Genomic DNA, 21,250 nt, shown 5'->3' with positions numbered 1-21,250 from the left:
GAAAGATAGCTAGACAACTTGCCTCCCACCCCTCGAAGCCTTGAGGTAAGCTTTGTCTTCTGCAGTGTAATTGGACTTGAACAGGGACAGAATCTACCCACTGCCAGTACCGAGACCATAAACATCCAGCAGTCCCATGGGAGCTGTTTCCTGTCTTATAGCAACTTACCCCATGAGCCACCACAGTGAACAGTGAGTGACAGGCTGTGTGTCAGCCCTGAGTTTCCTGAAGTGATGTGGGAACAAACGGGTGCCAGCCCTCTGCAGAGGGACTGCTGGCACACTTTTTGGTGGCCCCATCCTATCCTTCCAACAGACCTACACAGTACGTAAATGTACATTCATGGTATCTGTGGTGGAAAGAAAAGAGAGACATCGTAAAACCCGTCAGCTCTTCTCTCTGGTGTTTAGACGCAAAGTTTACCTTGAAAAGCTACACAGCACTTAAGTCACACAGCACCTTTGCTCAGATAGGAAGGTCTCCTGGCGTGCTCTTTCGCTGTTTCTAATTCACCCCGGAGGGAATCACAGCCTGTTTCTTTGCTCACTGCCATGCGCTTGTCTCTCTCGTCTCCTCCACCTCGTTCTCTGCTGTCTGCTTGCTCCCATCCCTGGTGCTAACTGCTAGCGGTCTCAACTGTTGTCCTGTTAGGCACGCAGGACGGGCAGCGCGGTCTCCTGTCTCTCTCCTTTCAGCTGCACATTTGATGTGATGGCTGCACTTTCCGAGCAGAGCCACCCAACACCAGATCGATATAGTATGTGGGGTTTGTTTTACCTTTTCTTGAAGGGAGAAAAATCTGCCCCAAGTCCATTCTTTAGGGGCGCCTGTGTGGCTCGGTCGGTTGAGCATCCAACTCTTGATTTCCACTCAGGTCATGACGTCCGGGTCATGAGATTGAGCCCGGAATCAGGTTCCAAGCTGAGCACAGGGCCTGCTTGGGATTCATTCTCTCTCTCTCTCTCTCTCTCTCTCTCTCTCAAAGTAAATAAATCGACATTAAAAAAAAAAAAAAAGTCCATTCTTTATACATCCCATTCCTCTATACAGTCAGGGTTGCCTTATCTAAATTTCAGACTTGCAGCTCCTTTCTCCCAGGGTTGATTTTTGTGGATTTTGTTGTTGTTGCTGTTTTTCTGAGAGGGCCTCTGAAAATCAGCAGCAAAGAGGCCAGTTTGTTTAATTTAAATACACTGCAGCAAAATGAAGGTAATTGTCCACAAAGGCCATCTGCTCCCTGGCAGGTATCCACGAGTCAGAGAGACAGATGGAGGCTAAAACGCCTCCTTCTGGTACCATGATAACAGCTTAGCTCAGAGTTTCAGGTGGGTCTGTGTTTGTGCAGAGGATACAGTTATCAGGGCTCCATAGAGGGCAGTAACTCAAAATCAGGCTTTTTGCCACAAGCCGCTCCAGGCTCGATTACCTAACTGTAGCGTGTACCAAGGAGATAGGAAAAAATTCATACCTGTCCCATGAAGAAAAAGAAGGGGAGGAAACAGTATTTCTCGAGCCCCTCCTGTTGCCAAGCACCATGCCGAGGATGCCTGAACACAGCTGAGTGTGGTGCAAATCACCCTTCTGCTAAGGACAGTGCCTTTCTCCCTTTGGGGCCGGCTCTCTCTGCCACAGCCTGTGAGCTCCTGTCTCTGCTCACAGTGTCCTCAGGTCACCTTCTCTGGCATACTGTGTACCTGCTTTGGCTCCAATATTAGATTTGCGTCATAGACAAGAGACTAAGTCATAATCACTGTACTCTCCTTTCGGGTCTCGACTGAAACATGGGTTCCTCCAGGCCTCAGCAACACTGTGCTATGCTTTGGTTTTCTCCTAGCCATATGAGGCCATTAGAAGACCCGGGTACCAGTCGTAGCCTTCCTACTGATTTATTTGGAACCTTGTGGCCGCTCTAGGCCTCAGTCTCTTCAAATATAAAATGAACGTTGGACTGAAAGAGAGGCTATTTTCTTGGGGTCATGAACATTCTGAAATTGTAAGCATAATCTCTGAGTCCTTTTCTTAGAATGTGATACCCAGTTTTCTCAGGTTTTTAGACTCTTTTGCTAATTTAGAAGAAGTGAAGAGCCAACAGACCAGAGAGCTTCTCAGAATGTATTTCTCGAGCTCTGTATTTCTAGCAGAATTGTTTCTAACTACAAGGGACCTCTGTATTCAGAGAACCTGAGTGACAGGGCATGTATTGTGTTCAGTCATTGGTGACTGGCCCGTGCTGCATTCAAGCCTTTGTTATAGGTCGTATTACAGCAAGATCCCACTGTCCTTGCATCAGGAAACCTTCGAACACCAAGTAGCGTATTGCAGACCTTCCCTAGCTTCCCCAGGCTAACTGCCCCTGTCCTGGCAGCTCAAACCCAGAGGCGCAAGATGGTTTTACACCCGCATGGGAGAGTTTATCCCCATCCCCTGGAACCGCCTGACTAGTTCCCCCACCTTTCCTGATTTCTGTGTGATTCTCAGGTTCCCCATAACTTCAAGGTTCCAACTGCGATGCTGCCCCCAGCCTGCTCCTGTGACCATTTATTCTAGATTGGTTTGCAGTGACTGGAGTGCTTGGCAGTCTCTGTGGGGAAGTCCTGCTTGCCTGAATGTAAAGCCCATCTGCGCTTCTGAGACATGGTGAAATTTCACAACGCAGTGCCCCAGGCAGATTGTAGTGTATCTGTCTGGCCCAGACCTGTCGAGAGGGCAGAGGGTGAACAATCCCTACCCGGGATCGTAGGTAACTGACAGCACGCCCAGAGTGCTGCGCTGCACTGCAAACAGGGTCTCGAGCTCTGTGTGCTCTGCGCACTTCAGCTTGTGGATGTGTAACTAGAAGGGGCTTATTGAAATTCTGTGCGTCTTGAGCTAGAATCATCCTTGTTGCAGTCACCTGCTCCCTGCACCTCCATAGAGGCTCTGTGTGCATGAATCTAAACGGACAGCATCTCTGGTACTCACCGTACTGGTGAGAAGGGTATGTTCGGGGGCGCCTGGGTGGCTCAGTCAGTTAAGCGTCCGACTTCATCTCAGGTCATGATCTCACAGTTCGTGAGTTCGAGCCCCACGTCGGGCTCTGTGCTGACAGCTCGGAGCCTGGAGCCTGCTTCGGATTCTGTGTCTCCCTCTCTCTCTGCCCCTTCCCTGCTCATGCTCTGTCTCTCTCTGTCTCAAAAATAAATAAAACATTAAAAAAAAAAGAAAGGTATGTTCGGTATAGAACATGCCATTATCTGACCCTGAGATGGCTGCCGGGAACCCTCAGAAGATCCTTCACCGACAGCCTCTTTGTGACTGGAGCAAAGCCATGATTACTTGACATCACTGAGATGACGTGACTTGGTCAAAGGCATAGAATCATAGAATTTTAAATCAGAAAAATACTTCAGAGATCATCTGCTTGATGCCACTCAGTTTACAAATGAGAAGACTGAGCCCCAGAAAAATTAAAAAGCAGGTGCTGTACGGTCAAAAGAAAACCCCAGGTCTCCCAACTTGCAGGCCATGCCCTTCCCACCGAATCACACCTCCTCTTTGTGTGTCTACCCCAGAGTGGTGGAGAGAGCTAGGATTCCATCTCAGAGCCTGCAACTTCCCCATCCTCTTCTGAGTCTTTGAATTGGCAGCAAAGAATCGTCTCTAAGGCCTGTGATTATTGACAAAGCAAAGAGGTTGGGACTTGGGCATCAGGACAGGCTCATTTACTCAGGGACTTAGACACATTCTCTGATCGGGTAAAATGTTTTTTGATTATATATCCTTGCATCTATTCTCATTCACAGTCATCTTTCCCTGAGTCTCTGGGCTTGATCTCTCATGTTCCACGACCTTCCCTCCCATTCCTTCTCCATCAAATGTCCTTCAGATGGGACTGACCCAATAATGTATCAAGAAGAAAATCAACCTGAGAATATGAGTTACCTGTTGCTGTGTCACAACTTACCCCAAAACCTAGTGGCTTTGTGGAATAAATATTTATTACTTCACAGCTTCTATGGGCCCGGAGTCCAGATGCTGGTCCTCACAAGCTGAGGGTCAGGGTCTCTCACAAGGGCTACAGGCATCTCAAGGCTCAACTACTCACATGTTGTTGGCAGGATTCTTCGTGGGCTGCCGGACTGAGGGCCTCAGTTCAAGCCAGCTGGTGGCTGGAAGCCGCCTCGGTTCCTTGTCACGTGAGCCTCTCCACAGGGTGGCTCACAAGATCGCAGCTGGCTTCATTAGACTGAACAAACAAGAGAGAGAAAGAGTGTATGGGCAAGACCTAAGTCACAGTCTTTTATAACCTGATCTCAGAAGTGACATCCCATTCTCCTGACTCAGTAGCAGCAGTCACTATGCCCAGACCACATTCAAGGAGAGGGGATTACACAGGAGTGTGACAGCAGGGAGCAATGTCATTGGGAGCCTTCGCAGAGGTCTGCCCACCAACCACATTTACTCATCTGGTTAAGTATGTCACACAAAGCTTTATTGATGACTGATAGATTTAGTGCTCCCTGGAGATTACTGCCTGCTCTGGCTCCATTCCCACTTTCCATTACTGAAGAAAAAGGGTCAGAAACTTGATATACCTCATTGTCATTTAACAAACATTTATTAAGCATTTACATGTGCTAAGCACAATGGTAAGGAAGATAAAATTTGAGAGGTGAGGTTAATGCTGTCAGAGTTCTGGGGAGCATGTCAGGAATCTGACCCTAGAGGAGGTGACCATGAAGCAAATGCCCCGAGGGGCAGCAGGAGCTAGTCTGACCACACTGAGGGTGGAGAGCTTCTGACCAGAGGACGACAGGCAGAGAGGCCTGCAGGCAGGGGAGAGCAAGCCTTTCTGTAGATGCAGCACCTGTCGCCCGTCCTGCTTCTTTATGTCTAAACCACCCAGTGGCAGCCATGGGCATGCCTGCACCCATGTGTACCTCCTCCAAGACCAACCCCAGTCTCTAGGCCTTCCTGAAGCCGTGGCCTCGGGCCTGACTTCAAGTATGTGTGTATCAATTGGCTGTGGTTTGTGCCTCTCCCGGGGCAGTTGGGATTTACTGACCTACCGGGATGCCAAACTGGTGTTGCTCTGCTGGAGCCTGAATTCACACAGGGCTCTTGATGGTTCCATCCCAGCATTGTTGTAATCCAACGTGACCCTAAAGCCAAGGGCTGGTGCTTGAGATTCACTGGGGAGAATCATGCCTTCCCAGCAGTCTTCATTTTTCTCTTTCTACTGCTCTGAACAAAGACAACTTCTGAAGCCTGTTTTTTATCTTCCTTGGAAGGCATGTCCTGGGCACTGATCCCAGGAAGAGGGCTTGATTATTTCCAAGCCGATGGTGGGCAATAGGTTTCATTTTCTGATCCTAGAGTTTTAGCCACATGTGGCTTTAGCTAGAGTTTTAGCCACATGTGGCTGGCCACCTTGTGCATCCCTTTTGCCTCATCCCCCATCATCATTTTCCTATTGAAATGCTTTCAGAGGTTCGGTTTCATGTTCTTAAAAAGCAACCTAGCTGCTCATCTTGGGTTTTGCGACTCTGACATTCAGTCCTCAGGCAGCGGTGCCTGGCCCAGATCGCACTGAGGGAGATTTAGGGAATACTTGTGTGCTTAATGCTGGGTCAGCCCTCTGCGGGGACGACAGACAACTGTCACACAGTGAAGTGCATTTGAATTTCACAAGCCACATAGATACGCAAAAAAGAAATCTTTAGCTGGATGGACTTCATCCCTCTTGAGTGCTTGCTGTCTGAGCTGGACACAGTCTGGGCATCTCCAGGCAAACTCTGAAGCCAGTCATCCCAGATTCTGGCACCGAGATGGGTGCTGTGCCCTGGGGACTATGCTGAGTGCTGTGGCATCAGGGGAGGGGTGTCCGCGGCTCCAACTCCATGTGTGGTGAGGCAGCCCGGTCCTTTGCTTGTGGCCAAGCCTGGTTCTTCTAGGCAGCACTCCTCACTCCCCGGCCAAGGCAGCCGAATTCATAGGCTCCCCCGGCAGCCAGGGTGCACATGTGATCTCTGTTAGGCTCTAACTCTTCCGTGACTGAGAGACCACTTCAGGCTCGTTGCCTCTGCAGCTGGGAAACCATCGGCTACAGGGGTGCATGGGGTCCTTCCTTGATGCTGTCCGAGCAACCCAGGCATCGATCTTCCACCCATGCCCCTCAGCTCTTGGAAGCCCAAGAGAGGTTGGGGCTTGGCCTGGGTCCACCGCGTCTGTGATCTCCTGCATCCCACACTGTGCTGGCTCATAGGATTTCCCTGCAAGGGACACACCACTGCATCAGACTTTCTTGCTTTTCTGCACATTCTCTTACCTCTCTCCCAGCTTCATTATCTCACTTGGATTGGGGCTGGAACTGCTGGATCTGGCTGTTCATAAGCACTTTCCAAACCAGAGTTAATTGTATACTTTATTATTTGTCCCCTCCCCCCCAAAAATGGCCAAAAGTCGGGGATGATGGTAATTATAGGGTAAAAGACAGAGGTGATTCCCCAGGATACAGTGATTAATATGTGATAATGATTTGTATTAATACAATGATTAATGTGTTATCCAACCAAAATGGGATTCCTGAGATGTTTATAAACTAGTTGGGAAGAAAAAATATATACCCTGAAAAAAAAAAAATAAATGATAATACGTTTCATGTACGCTGACAAAAATAAAATATTTCACAAGATAGAACATGTTTAATTGTCAGAGGAAAATTATTATAAAAGTTAAACAGCAAAAAATAGCAAAAAGAGATTTCATAGTATTTCCTTGAATGGATAAACCACATTCTGTTAATCTATTCACCAGTCAATGAGCTTTTGGCTATTTCCTCTTTTGGCCTACCAGACCATAGCTACTGAATATTTGTGTCTGAGTTTTGGGTGGACATATGTTTGCGTTTCTCTTGGACACATACACAGCAGTCAGATTGCAGGGTTATATGGTAAGTTTATGTTTACCATTTTAAGAAACTGCTTACCTGTTTTCCAGAGTAGTGTACCATTTTATGGTCCCATCAGCAACATACAAGCGTTTCGGTTTTGTCATGTCCTTGTTCGTCTTTTTGATTGTAGCTCTTTCAGTAGGTAAGTGGTATCTCATTGTAATTTCAGTTCTCATTCCCCTATTGATTACTCATGTTGAGCATTTTTCGTGTGATTGTTGCCCATTTGTACATCTTCTTCAGTAGAATGTCTGTTCAAGTCTTTCCCTGTTTTGTAATTGGGTTGTTTGTTTTCTTATTATTCAGCTGTAAGAGTTCTTTCTATGTTCTGGACACAAGTTTCTTTTTTATTTTTTTAGTTTATTCTTGGTGTTTTTTTCCATTTCTGCTTTATTGATATACAAACTTGTAAGATTTTTTTTTAATGTTTATTTTTGAGAGAGAGAGAGTGAGCACAGGGGAGGGGCAGAGATAGAGGGAGACATGGAATCCAAAGCAAGCTCCAGGCTCTGAGCTGTCAGCACAGAACCCGACGTGGGGCTTGAACCCACGAACTGTGAGATCATGACCTGAGCCAAAGTCAGATACCCAACTGACTGAGCCACCTAGGCGCTCTGTCGTTTTCATTTTCTTTTAATTTTTTGAAGAACCTCTACTCTGTTTTCTCCAGTGACTGTACCGATTTACATTCCCACCAATAGTACACAGGGGTTCCCTTTTTTCCATGTCTTCACCAGTACTTATCTCTTACCTTTTTGATAATCATCCTAACAAGTGTGAAGTGATGCCTCATTGTGGTTTTGATTTGCATTTCCCTGGCTACCCTTTCATATACATATTGGCCATTTGTATGTCTTCTTTGGAAAAATATTTGGTTCCTCGGTCCATTTTTTTAAATTATTTTTCTAAACAAAATGTTCATTTATTTTGAGAGAGAGAAAGAGTGAGAGAACTTGAGTGTGAGCAGGGGAGGGGCAGCAAGAGTGGGAGAGAAAGAATCCCAAGCAGACTCCTCACTGTCGCCACAGAGCCCGACACAGTCTCGATCCCACCAACTGTGAGATCATGACCTGAGCCGAAATTGAGAACTGGACACTTAACCACCTAAAGCACCCAGGCACCCCTGTGCCTTAGTCCATTTTTTAATTAGATTGGGTTTTTAGTTTTGTTTTGTTTTGTTGCTGTTGGGTTGAATGAATTCATTATATATTTTGGATATTAACTCCTTATCATATATATGATTGTAAATATTTTGTCCCATTTAGTAAGTTGCCTCTTCATTTTGTTTTGTTTTGTTGTTTTTTAAATTTTTAAACATTTATTTATTATTGAGAGACAGAGCACGAGTGGGGGAGGGGCAGAGAGGGAAACACAGAATCTAAAGCAGGCTCCAGGCTCTGAGCTGTCAGCACAGAGCCCGACGCGGGGCTTGAACTCACAAACCGCAAGATCATGATCTGAGCCAAAGTCGGACGCTTAACCAACTGAGCCACCCAGGTGCCCTGACCTCTTCATTTTGATGATGGTTTCCTTGCTGTACAGAACCTTTTTACTTTTGATGTGGTTCCACTTGTTTATTTTTGCTTTTGTTGCCTTTGCTTTTGGTGTCATATTCAAAAAAATCATTGCAAAGACCCACAAGTTCTTTATCAGATATAATTTGCAAATATGTTTTCCCAGTCTGTGACTTATCTTTTTTATTTTTTCTAGTGGTGTCTTTTTTATGATATTTTTATTGAGATAAAATTCACATACCAAACAGTTCACCATTTTAAAGTCTATAATGCAGTGGTTTTTAATATATTCACAGAATTGTGCAACCATCACCACAATTGACTTTAGAACAATTCATCACCCACTGAAAGGACCCCACATCCATTAGCACTCACTCCTCATTCCTCCCAAGTCCCCAGCCCCAGGCAGCCACCAATCTACTCTCTGTCCCTATGGGTTTGCCTGTTGTGGACATTTCATATAAATGCAATCAAACAATATTCTGTCTTTTGTAACTGGCTCATTTCACTTAGCATAATATCTTCAGGGTTTGTCCACGTTGTAACATGTATCAGTACTTACTCCTTTCCTTGCCGAATCATATTCCATTGACCCTTGAACAATGGTGGGGGCCTTAGGGGTACTGACCTCCTGCACAGTTAAATATCTGTGTATAACTTTTGACTCCCCCCAAACTTAACTACCAACAGCCTACTGTTGATCCATATGTTACCCATGACATAATCAGTTAACACATACTTTGTATGTTATATGTATATGTATTCTTACAAAAAAAGTTAGAGAAAAGAAAATGTCATGAAGAAAATCATAAAGAAAATACATTTATAATGCTGTGCTGTATTTATCAAAAAAAATTGGGGTGCCTGGGTGGCTCAGTTGGTTAACATCCAAACTGTTGATATCAGCTCAGGTTGTGATCTCATGGCTGTTGAGATCGAGCCCCATGTCAGGCTCTGTGCTGAGCGTGGAGCCTACTTGGGATTCTCTCTGTCCCTCTCTCTTTCTCTCTGCTCTACACCCACTCAACATGTACTCTCTCTCTCAAAATTAAATATGTTTTTTTAAAAATCCACATACAAGTGGAGCCGTGCAGATTAAACCCATATTGTTCAAGGGTCGGCTGCATTCCACATTTTATTTAAATCATTCATCCGTTGGTAGACCCTTGGATTGTTCCCACTTTTCAGCTCTTATGTATAATGCTGCCATGAATACTTGTGTACAGATTTTTGTGCAGACCTGTGCTTTCATTCCTCTCGGGTATATACACGAGACGTGGAATTGCTGGGTCGCGTGGCACTCAGTGTTTAATCTTTGAGGAACTGTCAGGCTCTTCTCTAAAGCAGCAGGAACGCACCATCTTCCGTTCTTGCCAGCAGCGTGCAAAGGTTCCAACTAAGCTGCATCCTTGTTAACACTTGTTATTGTCCACCTTGTTGATTGTAGCCATCCTAATGGATGTGAAGTGGTGTTTCATTGTGGTTTTGATCTGCATCTCCCTGATGGTTTATAATGTTGAGCATCTTTTCAGGTGCTTATTGGACATTTGTATGTCTTCTTTGGAGAAGCATCTATTCAGGCCCTTCGCCCATTTTTAAATTAGGTTACTTGTCCTTTTGTTATTGAGTGTAAGTTTTCTTTCTGATTCTAGATAGAAGCCCCTGATCTGATAGATGATTTGTAAAAATCTTCTCCCATTCTGTGAAGTGTCTTATTACCTTCCTAAAGGTGTCCTTTGAAAAAAGTTTTTAATTTTCATGAAATCCAATTTATCATTTTATTTTGTAGTTTATGTTTTAGGTGTCATATCTAAAAAGTCATTGCTTAACCTTTTCTTCTAAAAGTCTCCTGGGTTTCATGACCCATTTTGAATTAGTTTTGATATACAATGTGAGGTAAGGGTCTAAGTTCCTATCATTTGTATCATGGAAAGATCTCAGAAAGTATGCTAAGTGATAAAAGCAAATTGCAAAATGATATGCACAGTATGATACCATTGATGCAAAATTTTAAAGTATGAAATAACATACATTATTCATAGTTATATAGGTACACACAGGAAAAAGAATTCACCCCAAAATCTTTGACGATTGTTGCCTCTGAAGGGATGAGAGGAGAGACTGGGACTGGACGCTAATAGGTCTTCAGACTTCTCTGCGGCGTTTCTAAGTTGAAATGAATTTGACAAACTATGAACAGTTTGCAATGTGGGTGTTTATCATGTTATGCTTTTTAGCTTTCTGTATATTTTAAATTTCTCAAATTAAAATACACACACATACGCTCACACAAACCAAAGGGTTAGAGAACAGACTGTTTCTTTGTGGCGCCACTCGCACGCCGGCCGAAGCGCTGAGGTGAGGCTTTGTGCTCGGAGCCCGTCGGCGTGTTTGGGGCAGATTCTGTCATGTGGGGTGTTTCTGAGCTAGATCCCCAAAAGATAAATCTCTTCATTTGAACTCATTTGCCCACTTTGGCTTCTATTTTCCCAGTTTTGCTTCCACAGAAAACCTGCCCCGTGTCACACCCAGTGTCCCTTGTTCTGAAGAGCAGCATCGGGGCCCAAATCTCAGTGAGCTTCCTTTAACTAGAATTTTTAAATGTGATCCCCTTGCTCCAAGCTTCCTCCAAAACTGTACCGGAGCCTTCACAGGGAAAGTTCGGCTTCCACCAGGTGTGTGTCCGTCCTCACCTGTCCCCATGGAATGGCCCCGACAGCCTCACTGTGTGCTTTTGGCAAGTGCGGCGACCCGGCCCCTGGGAAGCAGCCTGCAGCGGAGCTCGGACACGCACTCAGGAGCGTGATCCCCTCGGGCTGGGACTTCAGAGGTGCCGGGTGCCCGCCATTGCCCTGGGAGTGGAAGGACCTCTTCCGGAATCTCCGTGAGCTGTGTTGGCCTGACACAAAGCTCTTCCGCTTCCCTTTGTGTTTTTCTACCATAAAATGGGCACAAGAACATACACCCTTTCTATTCATTCACAAGTTATTGTGAGGGTCAAGTGAGGTCATGTCCGTAAATGTGTTTGCAAACAAAAAAGAAAGATGTTTGTGTATCATTTTCCAACTGTGTGGCCCCAGCCCGTCTCAGATCCTGGACCCAGCCACTCTGCTCAGGCTGTCTGCCTGCGAGGACCCCCTCTCCATGCTAGCCTCTGCTTTTCCTCCCACTTTTAGTCCAGTCTAATGGGATTCTCTCTCCTTCTCCCGCCCCCACCTTCCTTCCTTTTTTCCTTTTCTTCCTCTCTGCAGTCCTGGAGGCAGCCTGACTCCTTCCTTTCAAATGTGATCACGCAGTGCACTGGCCCACTGAACTGAGCTCTTTCGGCTGGCTTAGACTGACTGAGTAGAAGGACTTTCTCCTTCCTCAAAGAGGTAAGATACCTGAGGTAACACGTTTCATCTCTCTGATTCTCCCAGGCTCAGGCCACAGGATCACCACATACATCCCCCACTCACGGAGGCGGCCGCCCGATGCCCATGCCTGTCCGCTCAACGTCTGCTGGCTCCACCCCCACCCACTGTCCGCAAGACCCACTGAGCGGAGTCGGGGGAGACATGCAGGAGGCCTTTGCACAAGGTGAGATTTGGGAGCAGAGCTCACTGGAGAGCTAGAGGGGTTTGGAAATGTGAATGAGATTCCTACTGAGATTTTTCCAGTTTCTTTTGTGGGCTTAGCTTTAAACGATCAGATTTTCATATACAGTATAAATAAGTCAAGTGCTGGTCCCTTCTCATTTAGATGGGCTGGTCTCCCAACGGGAGGTCTACAGGCTTCGTAAGTTTGTGAAGAGCAGGCCTCCGGGGCTTCTGTGCTTTTTTTTTCCCCCCCGGGTTACGGGAAATGCCTTGTCCTTTGGGCTTTGCCTCCTCTGGAGGAATTGGGTGGTATCATTCCTGGAGTCATGCTTTGCCTGGAAACTCTTTAGAGCAACTAAGAGAAGGAAGAGTGGAGCTCTAAACAGGGCCTTGCTGAAGGCACACTCAGCACAGGATCACTACAACTGTCTGAGGGGCTAGCGACCAGCCGTGTCGAATAGTTGGGGGAAGACGCCGTGGCTAAGGAAGTCCTGTCAGGGAGACAAAGTACTGCCTGGTGGAGCTGGCGGAGAGTAAAGTCCTACATCAGGCCAACGAGCCTGGAATCCGACTCTCATTCTGGAATCCAACTCCCTTGATCGTGGCTGAGAAGCGTGCCGCTGACGGGTTCCTACTCCTCAGGTGGAAAAGAAGAGGGAGGAGAAGGAGGACTTGGGTGCCTCGTGCCCCTGATGTGCCCGGGAGCGGGTGGAGATGCCCCGTCTCCCCTAGGTGCCCTGCACCGCGTCTAGGGCCTGGCAGACCGAGGCGTGCGCTCGGCTCTTTCTCCACGCCCGCCCACCTGCCATCGCCGTCTGCTCTGACTGTCCTCAGGTACGAGGAGAAACCTCCGCAGTGACCTGCTGGTGGCCGCCGATTCCATCACCAACACCATGTCATCCCTGGTGAAGGAGCTCCACTCAGGTGAAGCCCAGAGCTCCTGCCCGGCCTCACGCGCCCCTTTCCATCCCCACGCCCTCCTCACGTCCTCGCCACGTGGTAAAACATCATCACGTAGCACACGCCACCTCAGTTCACCACTCAGCCTTTTTGCCTTCTAGGAACACACTGGACGTCTTGGCCCAGGGAGCCTCTCTGCCACACGTGATCACACAGAGACGCTGACACGTTATGTTTCTCTCAAGAATGCTCCTTGCAGGACAGACCCAATCCAGACTTTAAAGAAGTTCAGAGCCCCACGCACACACAGTTAGCCCCTTCCCTGCTTCATTCATCCTCCACCAGCTCTCCGTCCACAGCCTCTCTCCCCCCAGGGCTGCGCGACCGCCTCGTTCTGAGGCTTTCCTGGAAGACTGGAACTGAATCAGCCACAAAAGCTTCTGGACTTTCTCCCAGTTGCCTTTCTGCTCTCTCCTATTTGATTTGGTTTTGAAACCCTATTCTCTCCTTTTGTCCACGACTAGGCTCTGATTTCACGTGACGTTTGTGACCTGAGTCTGTTGCTCCTTCGCTCCTCTGTCCAGTCTTCCCTGTGGCTCCTTCCTCAGTCTCTCCATCACTTAGCTATTTCACTGATTTTCCGGACACCCTTACCTCATTGTTCCTCTTACATAAAACCCATGAAAGAGAGAAATAATAAAAGGCCATTCCCCTATCGTCATATTTTCAAGACTCCCCATGACTCTCTTCATTTTATAACTGCCAGGTATTTACTAATCGGTGTAGAGTAATCAGATTCCCATGTTCCATATTAAACACATAGGTTCCCTTCCTGCGCACTACATATGGCCCTCCTTTGTTCTTTTCACCTAATATAATGCTTTTGAATATGTTAAAGTCGCTTAACAAGGTTATTAAATAAAAATATAAAGCAGTGTTTCCATGGACTGTTCAAACACATCCACTGAAATCATCAGTCCAGGCTCTTAGGGAAGGGAAGCCTTGGGTATTTCTTCAGACCTTTGAAGGAGAAAGCATACACCTTTAGTGTTGTCATGGGTCTGGCCCATGGCTTCACTCTCAAATCTGCCTGATTCCACTTAGAAGAGAGTAAGCGTATGGCCTAGGTTGTTTTTTTCAATGCAATTAAGATGCCAGTTCTCCCGTGGAGGGGGTGTGAAGGTGACAGAGTCTCCATTCTGGTCCCATTCCTCAATCCTCAGAAGCACTGCCCCCTCTTTATTGTATGATAAACGCACATAAATACAAGAGGTGACTGCCTTTGACATGACTTCACGGGTGATTAGAGAGTCCCTTCCCTAATAGGACTTCCCACAGATGCCAGAAATCCCACTTTTTGAAAGAATCTCAGGCCATGGACGTTAATCACACTGTGCCTTGTGACTACTTACTAGGGTTTGGGCAAAATCAGTGGCTCATGAGCTCATCACACTAGATGAGAGGTAACCGGACACCATTAAACACACGGCACACAGAGACCAAACAGCTCCACAAAACTAACAGGTCACAGGGATACCCAGCAATCTCTTATGGTAGGAAAGGGTGGTTTTAACAAAATGATGTGATGTATTTGGAAGGCGCCTTAGAGAGCATGTCGTCTAGTCCCCTTCAGAAATGCAGTGAGTGATTATCAGAAGAGTGATTTGCTTGAAGGGGTGAAGCTGGTCCTAGAACTTAGGTCTGAAGAACCTGAAGCCAGGGCTCTTCCCACCACAGAGCCCTTCCGTCCACACGGGACAAGATGTCAGATTCACAGCCCCACGAGGGCCCCTTTCACTGACTCTGTTCCCTCCCAAGCCCTGAAGTCCACAGGTAGATGTGGACTAAGTCCACACATGACAGCACCTTTACAAAATTCAGAAACAGATTCCCTTTACATGCGAGCTGCCAGTTTCTCAGTGAATGGAAGAGGCTGGCCCAACACCCACACACGTTTACTGTCACCACCAAGGGTTTTGTTAGGATGAGGTGAGATGTTCACATTGTCTCTACGTATTTTCCTTACCATGTGAGCATACTGTTTATAGATGTAGCTTGTCCTCCTCATCTTTTTCAAAATACTTTCACAAATAGTAGAATCTAAAGGTTGGAAAACATCTTAGAAGTCATCTAATCCAGGTTGCTGCCCGATGTAAAAGTCCTGTTTGAATATTTCCAGTGAGCTCATTCATGACCAGCTCTCATCATGAGGAAGGTCTTTCTTATCAGGGAGCCAAAATTTGCCTCTCTGTAAGCAGTTTATCCTCATTCCACCCTCTGAAGCCACCCAGAGTAAGTTCAGTCCTTCCTACTCCTATTAATTTGGCCTTTCAAGTGTTTGACGACAGGTAACATGGCTGTCCCTACGCCTTCTCTTTAGGCGGCTGTTCGATGTTCCTTCAGCCATTCTTCTTTTGAGAGAGAGAGAGAGAGAGAGAGAGTGAGTGCAAGCAGGGGAGGGGCAGAGAGAGGGAAAGAGAGAATACCAGGCAGGCTCTGCGCTGTCAGCACAGAGCCGGACAAGGAGCTCGATCTCACAAAACATGACCTCATATGACTTGAGCTGAAATGGAGAGACTGAAACGTAACAGACCGAGCCACCCAAGGCGCCCCTCCTTCAGCCATTCTTAACGTAACGTGGTTTTCACTTCACCATTTTGCTTGCCAGCACTGGGATATGGTCGAGAGTTTCAAGGCCCCAATTCAAAATGAGCTCCCAGAGCTGAGCACACTCCTCCCTATCACGGGGGATGTGCTCCCTGCAGAGCCCAGCTCGCTGCTGGCTCTGTTGCTGGCTTCCCTGCTGACTGCGCTGGGGGTGACACCTCTTCTCCATGCCTGCTTTCGCTCAGGGAGGCTCCAGGGAAAGCAACCTTTGAGGACATTAGCTTTTAACACACAGCCACTTTGCTGTTCAGTCATTTTAAGTTTGTTATCAGCCGAAACTTCTAGTTTGGGGTGGTTTTTATCTTTTAAAAAAAATTTTTTTAAGTTTGTTTATTTATTTATTTATTTATTTATTTATTTATTTATTTATTTATTTATTTATTTATTTTGAGAGAGACAGACAGTGTGAGTGGCAGAGGGGAAGGGAGAAAGGGAGAGAGAGAATCCCAAGCAGACACCATACTGTTTGCACAGAGCCTGACGTGGAGCTCGAACTCACCAAACTGGGAGAGCATGACCTGAGCAGAAACCAGGAGTCCGACCGAGCCACCCAGGCGCCCCCTTTTGGTGGTTTTTTCTTTTTTCTATTAAAAAAAAATTTTTTTTTAATGTTTTATTTTATTTTTGAGAGAGAGGCAGACAGAGCACAAGTGGGGGAGGGGTAGAGAAAGAGGGAGACAGAATCTGAAGCAGGCTTCAGGGTCCGAGCTGTCAGCACAGAGCCCAGCACGGGGCTTAAACTCATGAACGAGAGATCATGACCTGAGCCAAAGTTGGAAGCTTAACCGACTGAGCCGCCCAGGCACCCCTGGTTGTTTTTTCTTAACAGAAGCCAGTGTTAATCTAGGTATTCTCCCACCATGAACTTTTATGGTTGCTTTCTTGAACCTGAATGCAAGGTATTAGATGTATCCCTAGTGGGTGTCGTCACCTTAGGGAAAGCGGGCATGGAGAAGAGGCAGCCACCCCCGACCTAGTCACCAGGGAAGCCAGCAACTGAACCAGCAGCAAGGTGAGTGACCTCAGCTGTGCTGCCCCTAAGGGCGTAGGGCTTATGGGTAAACAGTGCTAGGGTGTGCACCACACAGGGCGTGTACTAGGTGAGCGTCAGCACCCATGCAGGCCTGGGACCGTGAGCCTTTAGCTAGGGCTTCGTCCCAAGCCTTCTGAGTTACCACCTTCACCCTCCCTCTATGCTTGTGCTGTGCTGAAGGGTCACTGGCCTCCTTGGACTTGTTTTCACAGCAGAGGAAGGTGCAGAGGAAGAAGAAAAGAAGATGCAAAGTGGGAAAGAAAGAGGTAAAGGCAGCTCACAGGACCCCTAGTTTGAGTGGGAGGCAGAGCTGGACAGCCCCTGAGGGAAACTCCCCTCCCTTTTGTTTCTGCTTTCCTTCCTGCTGCCCCTTCCCCCAAAGCTTTCCAACCCCCACAGTTCCTTCTGCCTACTTTTCCCAACCGACCATCAAGGTTTGCCCTGGAGGTGGCGGTGTCAGGCGATCAAGAAAAGCCTCCTGATTTCCAGATACTGTGATAGATGGTTCGGATATAGGAAGTAGATACCAGCAGAGCACAGAACATGACCCTTTGCCTCCAGGAGTTTATAATCTAGTCAGAAAGGCAAGACAAAGATATGCAGAATAAATAGGAGATAAAATGAAGTAGCAGGAAAAGTTAATCATCAAACTTTGAGTGTGTGATTATAAATACAAGAAACATTTCTGAAAAGGAAGCGATTCTTGTGGGCAGAATAGCCAAGTGGTTTTCTGGCCTTGATGGAAGAATTAAAAGCAATAAAGAAAGGTATCAGCAAAGGACAGTAATGCCTTCCTCATTTTCTTGTATAGAAAACTTGCTTAATAACTTGTTATGAACAAGGAGCTGTGCTAAACGATGTCCACGTATCATCTCACTTGACACTTAACAACCCTGTGAGACACATAACAGTGCCCCTATTTTACCACTGAGAAAATAGGCTCTCAGAAGTATAGATCACGTAGCTGTAAAGCAGCAGAGATTCAGTGTGAACTGGGTCCTTCTGACCCCACTTCACACACTTAATCTTCATGTGTCTGTGCCATGCTGAACAAAAAACATTTGGGAGTTATATGAGCTCTTATTTCGGTCCTATATTAATATGTCTATTTCTGGATTCCTCCAAAACATAAGCTCCACAAGGTAGAGATTTCAGTCTGTTTTGTTCAGGATGTATCCCCAGTGCCCAGAAGAGTGCCTGGCACATAGTGAGGTGTCAGTAAATTCTCACATACAAGGAAGTAAGCCAGGTGATGTACTAGAGAGTGCTTCGTCAGGGACAGAGTGGGAGCGGCCGCGAGGAGGCTGGGCTCTGAAGGTGTGCCCACTCTCTCTACCCCTGCTGAATGCTCTGCACTGAGCACACCCTTCCTGTTTGATTTCACAGGATTTGAGACAGGGCTCAGAGCGGTTCAATAACCTGCACAGATCATAGCTGGCAGAGCCGGGAATCAGCGCCCATGCAGCTGGTAGACGAGGCAAAGTGAGAAAAGTCGTAAGGAAGGGTGGGAAGAAGTGGAGTGGGAGCTGCAGGCAAAGAAGGTGGGAAGGTAAGGGAGGGGGGTGCCTGGGGGTAGGGTCTGCCGTGCTGCTTGCCACAGGGGCTCGCGGGGCAGGAGAGGCAGGCCTTCAGAGTTTGCCACCAGACTCAGACTGTCCAGGATCCTGGGAGGAGTGGAGAAGCAGAGTCCAGGTGCCACAGTCCTCTAGGGAGTCAGTGAGGCCTGCGAGGCAGTGGACGGCAACTGTGCGGGATTGAGGACCACGGCATATTTGGCGTGGCCGCCCAAATGTCAGAAGTCGAGGTCAGCTGTATTTGAGACATCTAGCAGTGCCACAGGGAATGGTAGAGAAGACCCTTTCCTTGCCGAGAGTAGACCAGGGGGAAGGCAGAAGGGTTGTTGTGCAAGAGACGAAGCGGGGAGGAGATGCACAGAGATAAGTTCACACTCCGTAAACACGTGCTCCAGTCACATGCGTGCGCACGCATGCGCGCGTGGGCACACACACACACACACATACACACACACAACTCATCCAGATCCTAGCGTTCATGTGGAATGTTCTTGGCTGAAGACGTCACATCTGCTGCTTTGGCCTCTCTTCCCATTGACCCTCCCTTCCCAGTAGCTTTTCCCATGGCTTCTCCTCAGCCTCCCTGCATTGGGTGCAGCACACGGAGGGTGGCCCTGACCACTTGGGCCTTGCCATGACCATGGACTGCAGCCCTGGTCTTGGTTCAGGGCTGGGTGTGGGCTGCATCTCACATGTGGACAGGCATAGTTCCCCTTGCCTGGTGCCCCCTGGTCTCAGGGGCCTCTGTCTGCACCTGTGTTCTCTGCCAGCATCTCTCCTCTCTGCCCCTCTTGCTCTTAGTGTCTCCCCATCTCTCTTCCAGTGCACACACCAACGTTTCTGTCTGTCCCCGTGAGACCTTGTGGGAACACCTGAGTTTCCATTGCTGTGGCTTTAGGTGCCATCCCAAGGAAAAGAGTGTTAAGAGCCAGGGTGAGACTTGAGTAGGGTTTTAAACAAATGTTTGACTCTTGGCATTGTACATACAGGTCTCAGGATATGTCTTCTTAGCTGAACTGTGGCAGGTATGCGGGTGGAGGTACAAGCCAGGTATTTTTACAGATGGACCTTCCGATGGTCTGCCGTGGTCTAGACATGAGATTTTACTATAGACCAACATGGCGGTAACCGCGGTCACCGAGGTGTTGGAGAAGAGTGACTGTCACCCATAGAGAGAGAGGAGATGTGCTTCTTTGGGGTTGAAGTGATGCTGACCTAACATAAACACAATTTGGTCAGCACCCCACCAGGCAGGCATAGTCTGCTCAGTGCAAAAACCCTAAGAATCAAATGGGCACTTTTGAAGAATTCGTGACCAAGCCAGACTTCACCAGCACGTTCGCCCCTATCTCAGCCCCCTCACTGCCTTACCCTGGATCTCTGGCTGGCTGCATTCTGGGGAATGCTTCTGCTCCCCTGGGGTGCCGCACTGACTTCGCGTCCCCTCACTGCTCGCCTGGGGTGTTCAGGGTCCTTGTCGCCAGGACTACACAGATGAAACAGACTGACACGGTACTTCAGAGCCCGAAATTCATCTCGGCCACTCCAGGGCCTCATGTTATGCTCCTTTGTCCTTCAGAACTGCCTCTCCCAGAACCTGCCACCCATGGTGTTGGGAGCTGTAAATCCAGTTTGCTCGCTCAGAGTACGCTGGTGTATGTCCGGTAGGCTGACAGCAGCGGCCCTCTGTGAATTCTCAGGCTTTTGTGGGTGCAGTCGGTGTTCAAGATTTCAGGGGGAGCAGGAGTGATTGAGCATCCCCAAGCAGACACGCCTGCAGGCAGGAAACACCGCCAGTATCGAAATTTAATTCCTTCTCACCTTGGTCACTTTCAGAACCAGATGGGCTGCGCCCCCTGATATAACTGCTCCCTAGATTTAGGGTGGCTTCATTTCCATTTTAGTAGTAGTATTTTCCCTCTCCCGAGAGACACTTGTTTCTCCATGGTTGTTCTGCGTCCGTTGCAGGTGCTGGTTGTAGGTAGCGTGACTCTCCTGGCCCTTTTCGTACTTGGTTGGGAAAAGCCAGCATAGGGGGCAGAAAGGGGAGAGTGAAGTCCAGAAGCCCGTGGGTGCGTGGGCCGGTAGTCCCCGGGGAGAAGATGCAGGCTGGTGAGACACCCCAGGCGTGACTCCGTGTGTTGTTTGTGTCCGTGCTGCACAGGTTAGCAGAGGAGCCGGGACAGAGAGGAAGCGCGGGTGAGTACAGTGTTCTCTGCCCTCCCCATGGCCCCTTTCCCTTTGTACCCACGGTCTTCCTTTCCCTCCTCCCTTTCCTTGGTCTCACTTTCCAAGCCAGCCACCCTGAAGGGGAGAGATTCCAGTTAAAGTTTTTCTTAAAGAGCCCAGTTCACCTTTTCGCTTTGCCCGGGCCCCGCTATCATACCCTCTTGGCCCCTCTTCCGGGCTCTGGCCCATCTTGCTCTACGCTGGGTCTGGCCTGGGCCTCGGGCATCGGTTGGTATCACTGGTGTCTGGATGCAGCCGGCAGACCCAAGAGCTGCCGGCCGACACGGGCTCTGGGAGCCAGTGGCCAAGGCCGTCCCGGCCACCTCTGCCACCTTGCTGGTTGCCCACAACCACCGTCATTTCTCTCCCAGGGTCTGTGCCGGCGCCCCAGGGTTCCAACACACAGAGCTCTGATCTGCCTTGGAACCTGGCCACAGACACGTATTTCCGTCCTCCAGGGTCACATCCACTCCAATAGAGCCAACCAAGCCATTTCCTGTGGTGCCTGCCAACCCTCACCCCCTCGTCCTAAAAAATTAATGACAATACAGATTTCCCTCTGGGACAGTGCTCACTGCTTTAGGAGGTAGTCTTTCACGTCTTTCCATCTGAGGACCTCGACTCTTCTCCCAGTTCCAAGACAGTGAGGCTCCGGGGCCTGCTTGCTAGAAAGAAGGGATGAAAATAATTGGACAACCAGTCTGTTCAGAACAGTTCTTTGGAAGATAGATGTCTTTGGTTTGGCCGCGAGATGTCTCTTTATTTGTCAATCTTTCTTTCCCTCCCCTCCCCCACTTCTTGTGTTTAAAAGTTAGGCCGTCTT

The 21,250-nt window shown here is 48.0% G+C and overlaps 1 protein-coding gene and 1 long non-coding RNA gene across 21 annotated transcripts in view; one reads left to right on the top strand and one right to left on the bottom strand.

The window, feature by feature from the left end:
• DTNB (dystrobrevin beta) overlaps nt 1-21,250 on the top strand; it is a 214,818-nt gene that overhangs the window by 192,420 nt on the left and 1,148 nt on the right. For 6 of the 20 annotated variants that reach the window (XM_086700166.1, XM_086700161.1, XM_086700157.1 and 3 more), the window contains 4 exons: nt 11,866-12,025; nt 12,859-12,948; nt 16,837-16,890; nt 20,363-20,397. In XM_086700166.1, the coding sequence (XP_086556292.1) occupies nt 11,866-12,025; nt 12,859-12,948; nt 16,837-16,890; nt 20,363-20,367 (309 nt within the window). In that variant the 3' untranslated portion in view covers nt 20,368-20,397. Of the gene's footprint in view, nt 1-11,865; nt 12,026-12,858; nt 12,949-13,085; nt 13,864-16,836; nt 16,891-20,362; nt 20,398-20,798; nt 21,178-21,250 lie in introns of those variants that run through there. The other 14 variants (XM_086700168.1, XM_086700167.1, XM_086700162.1 and 11 more) reach the window with 7 other exon arrangements.
• LOC147582299 (uncharacterized) lies at nt 19,133-21,115 on the bottom strand. The gene is made up of 2 exons (XR_015248945.1): nt 21,003-21,115; nt 19,133-20,354 (listed from the first exon to the last, which is right to left on the bottom strand). It is a non-coding gene; the product is annotated as an uncharacterized LOC147582299 (long non-coding RNA).

The sequence above is a fragment of the Puma concolor genome, chromosome A3 (assembly GCF_028749965.1).
Source record: "Puma concolor isolate L17-30 chromosome A3, mPumCon1.1.hap2, whole genome shotgun sequence".
Lineage (NCBI taxonomy): Eukaryota > Metazoa > Chordata > Mammalia > Carnivora > Felidae > Puma > Puma concolor.
This window is presented reverse-complemented; position numbering and strand designations above follow the sequence as displayed.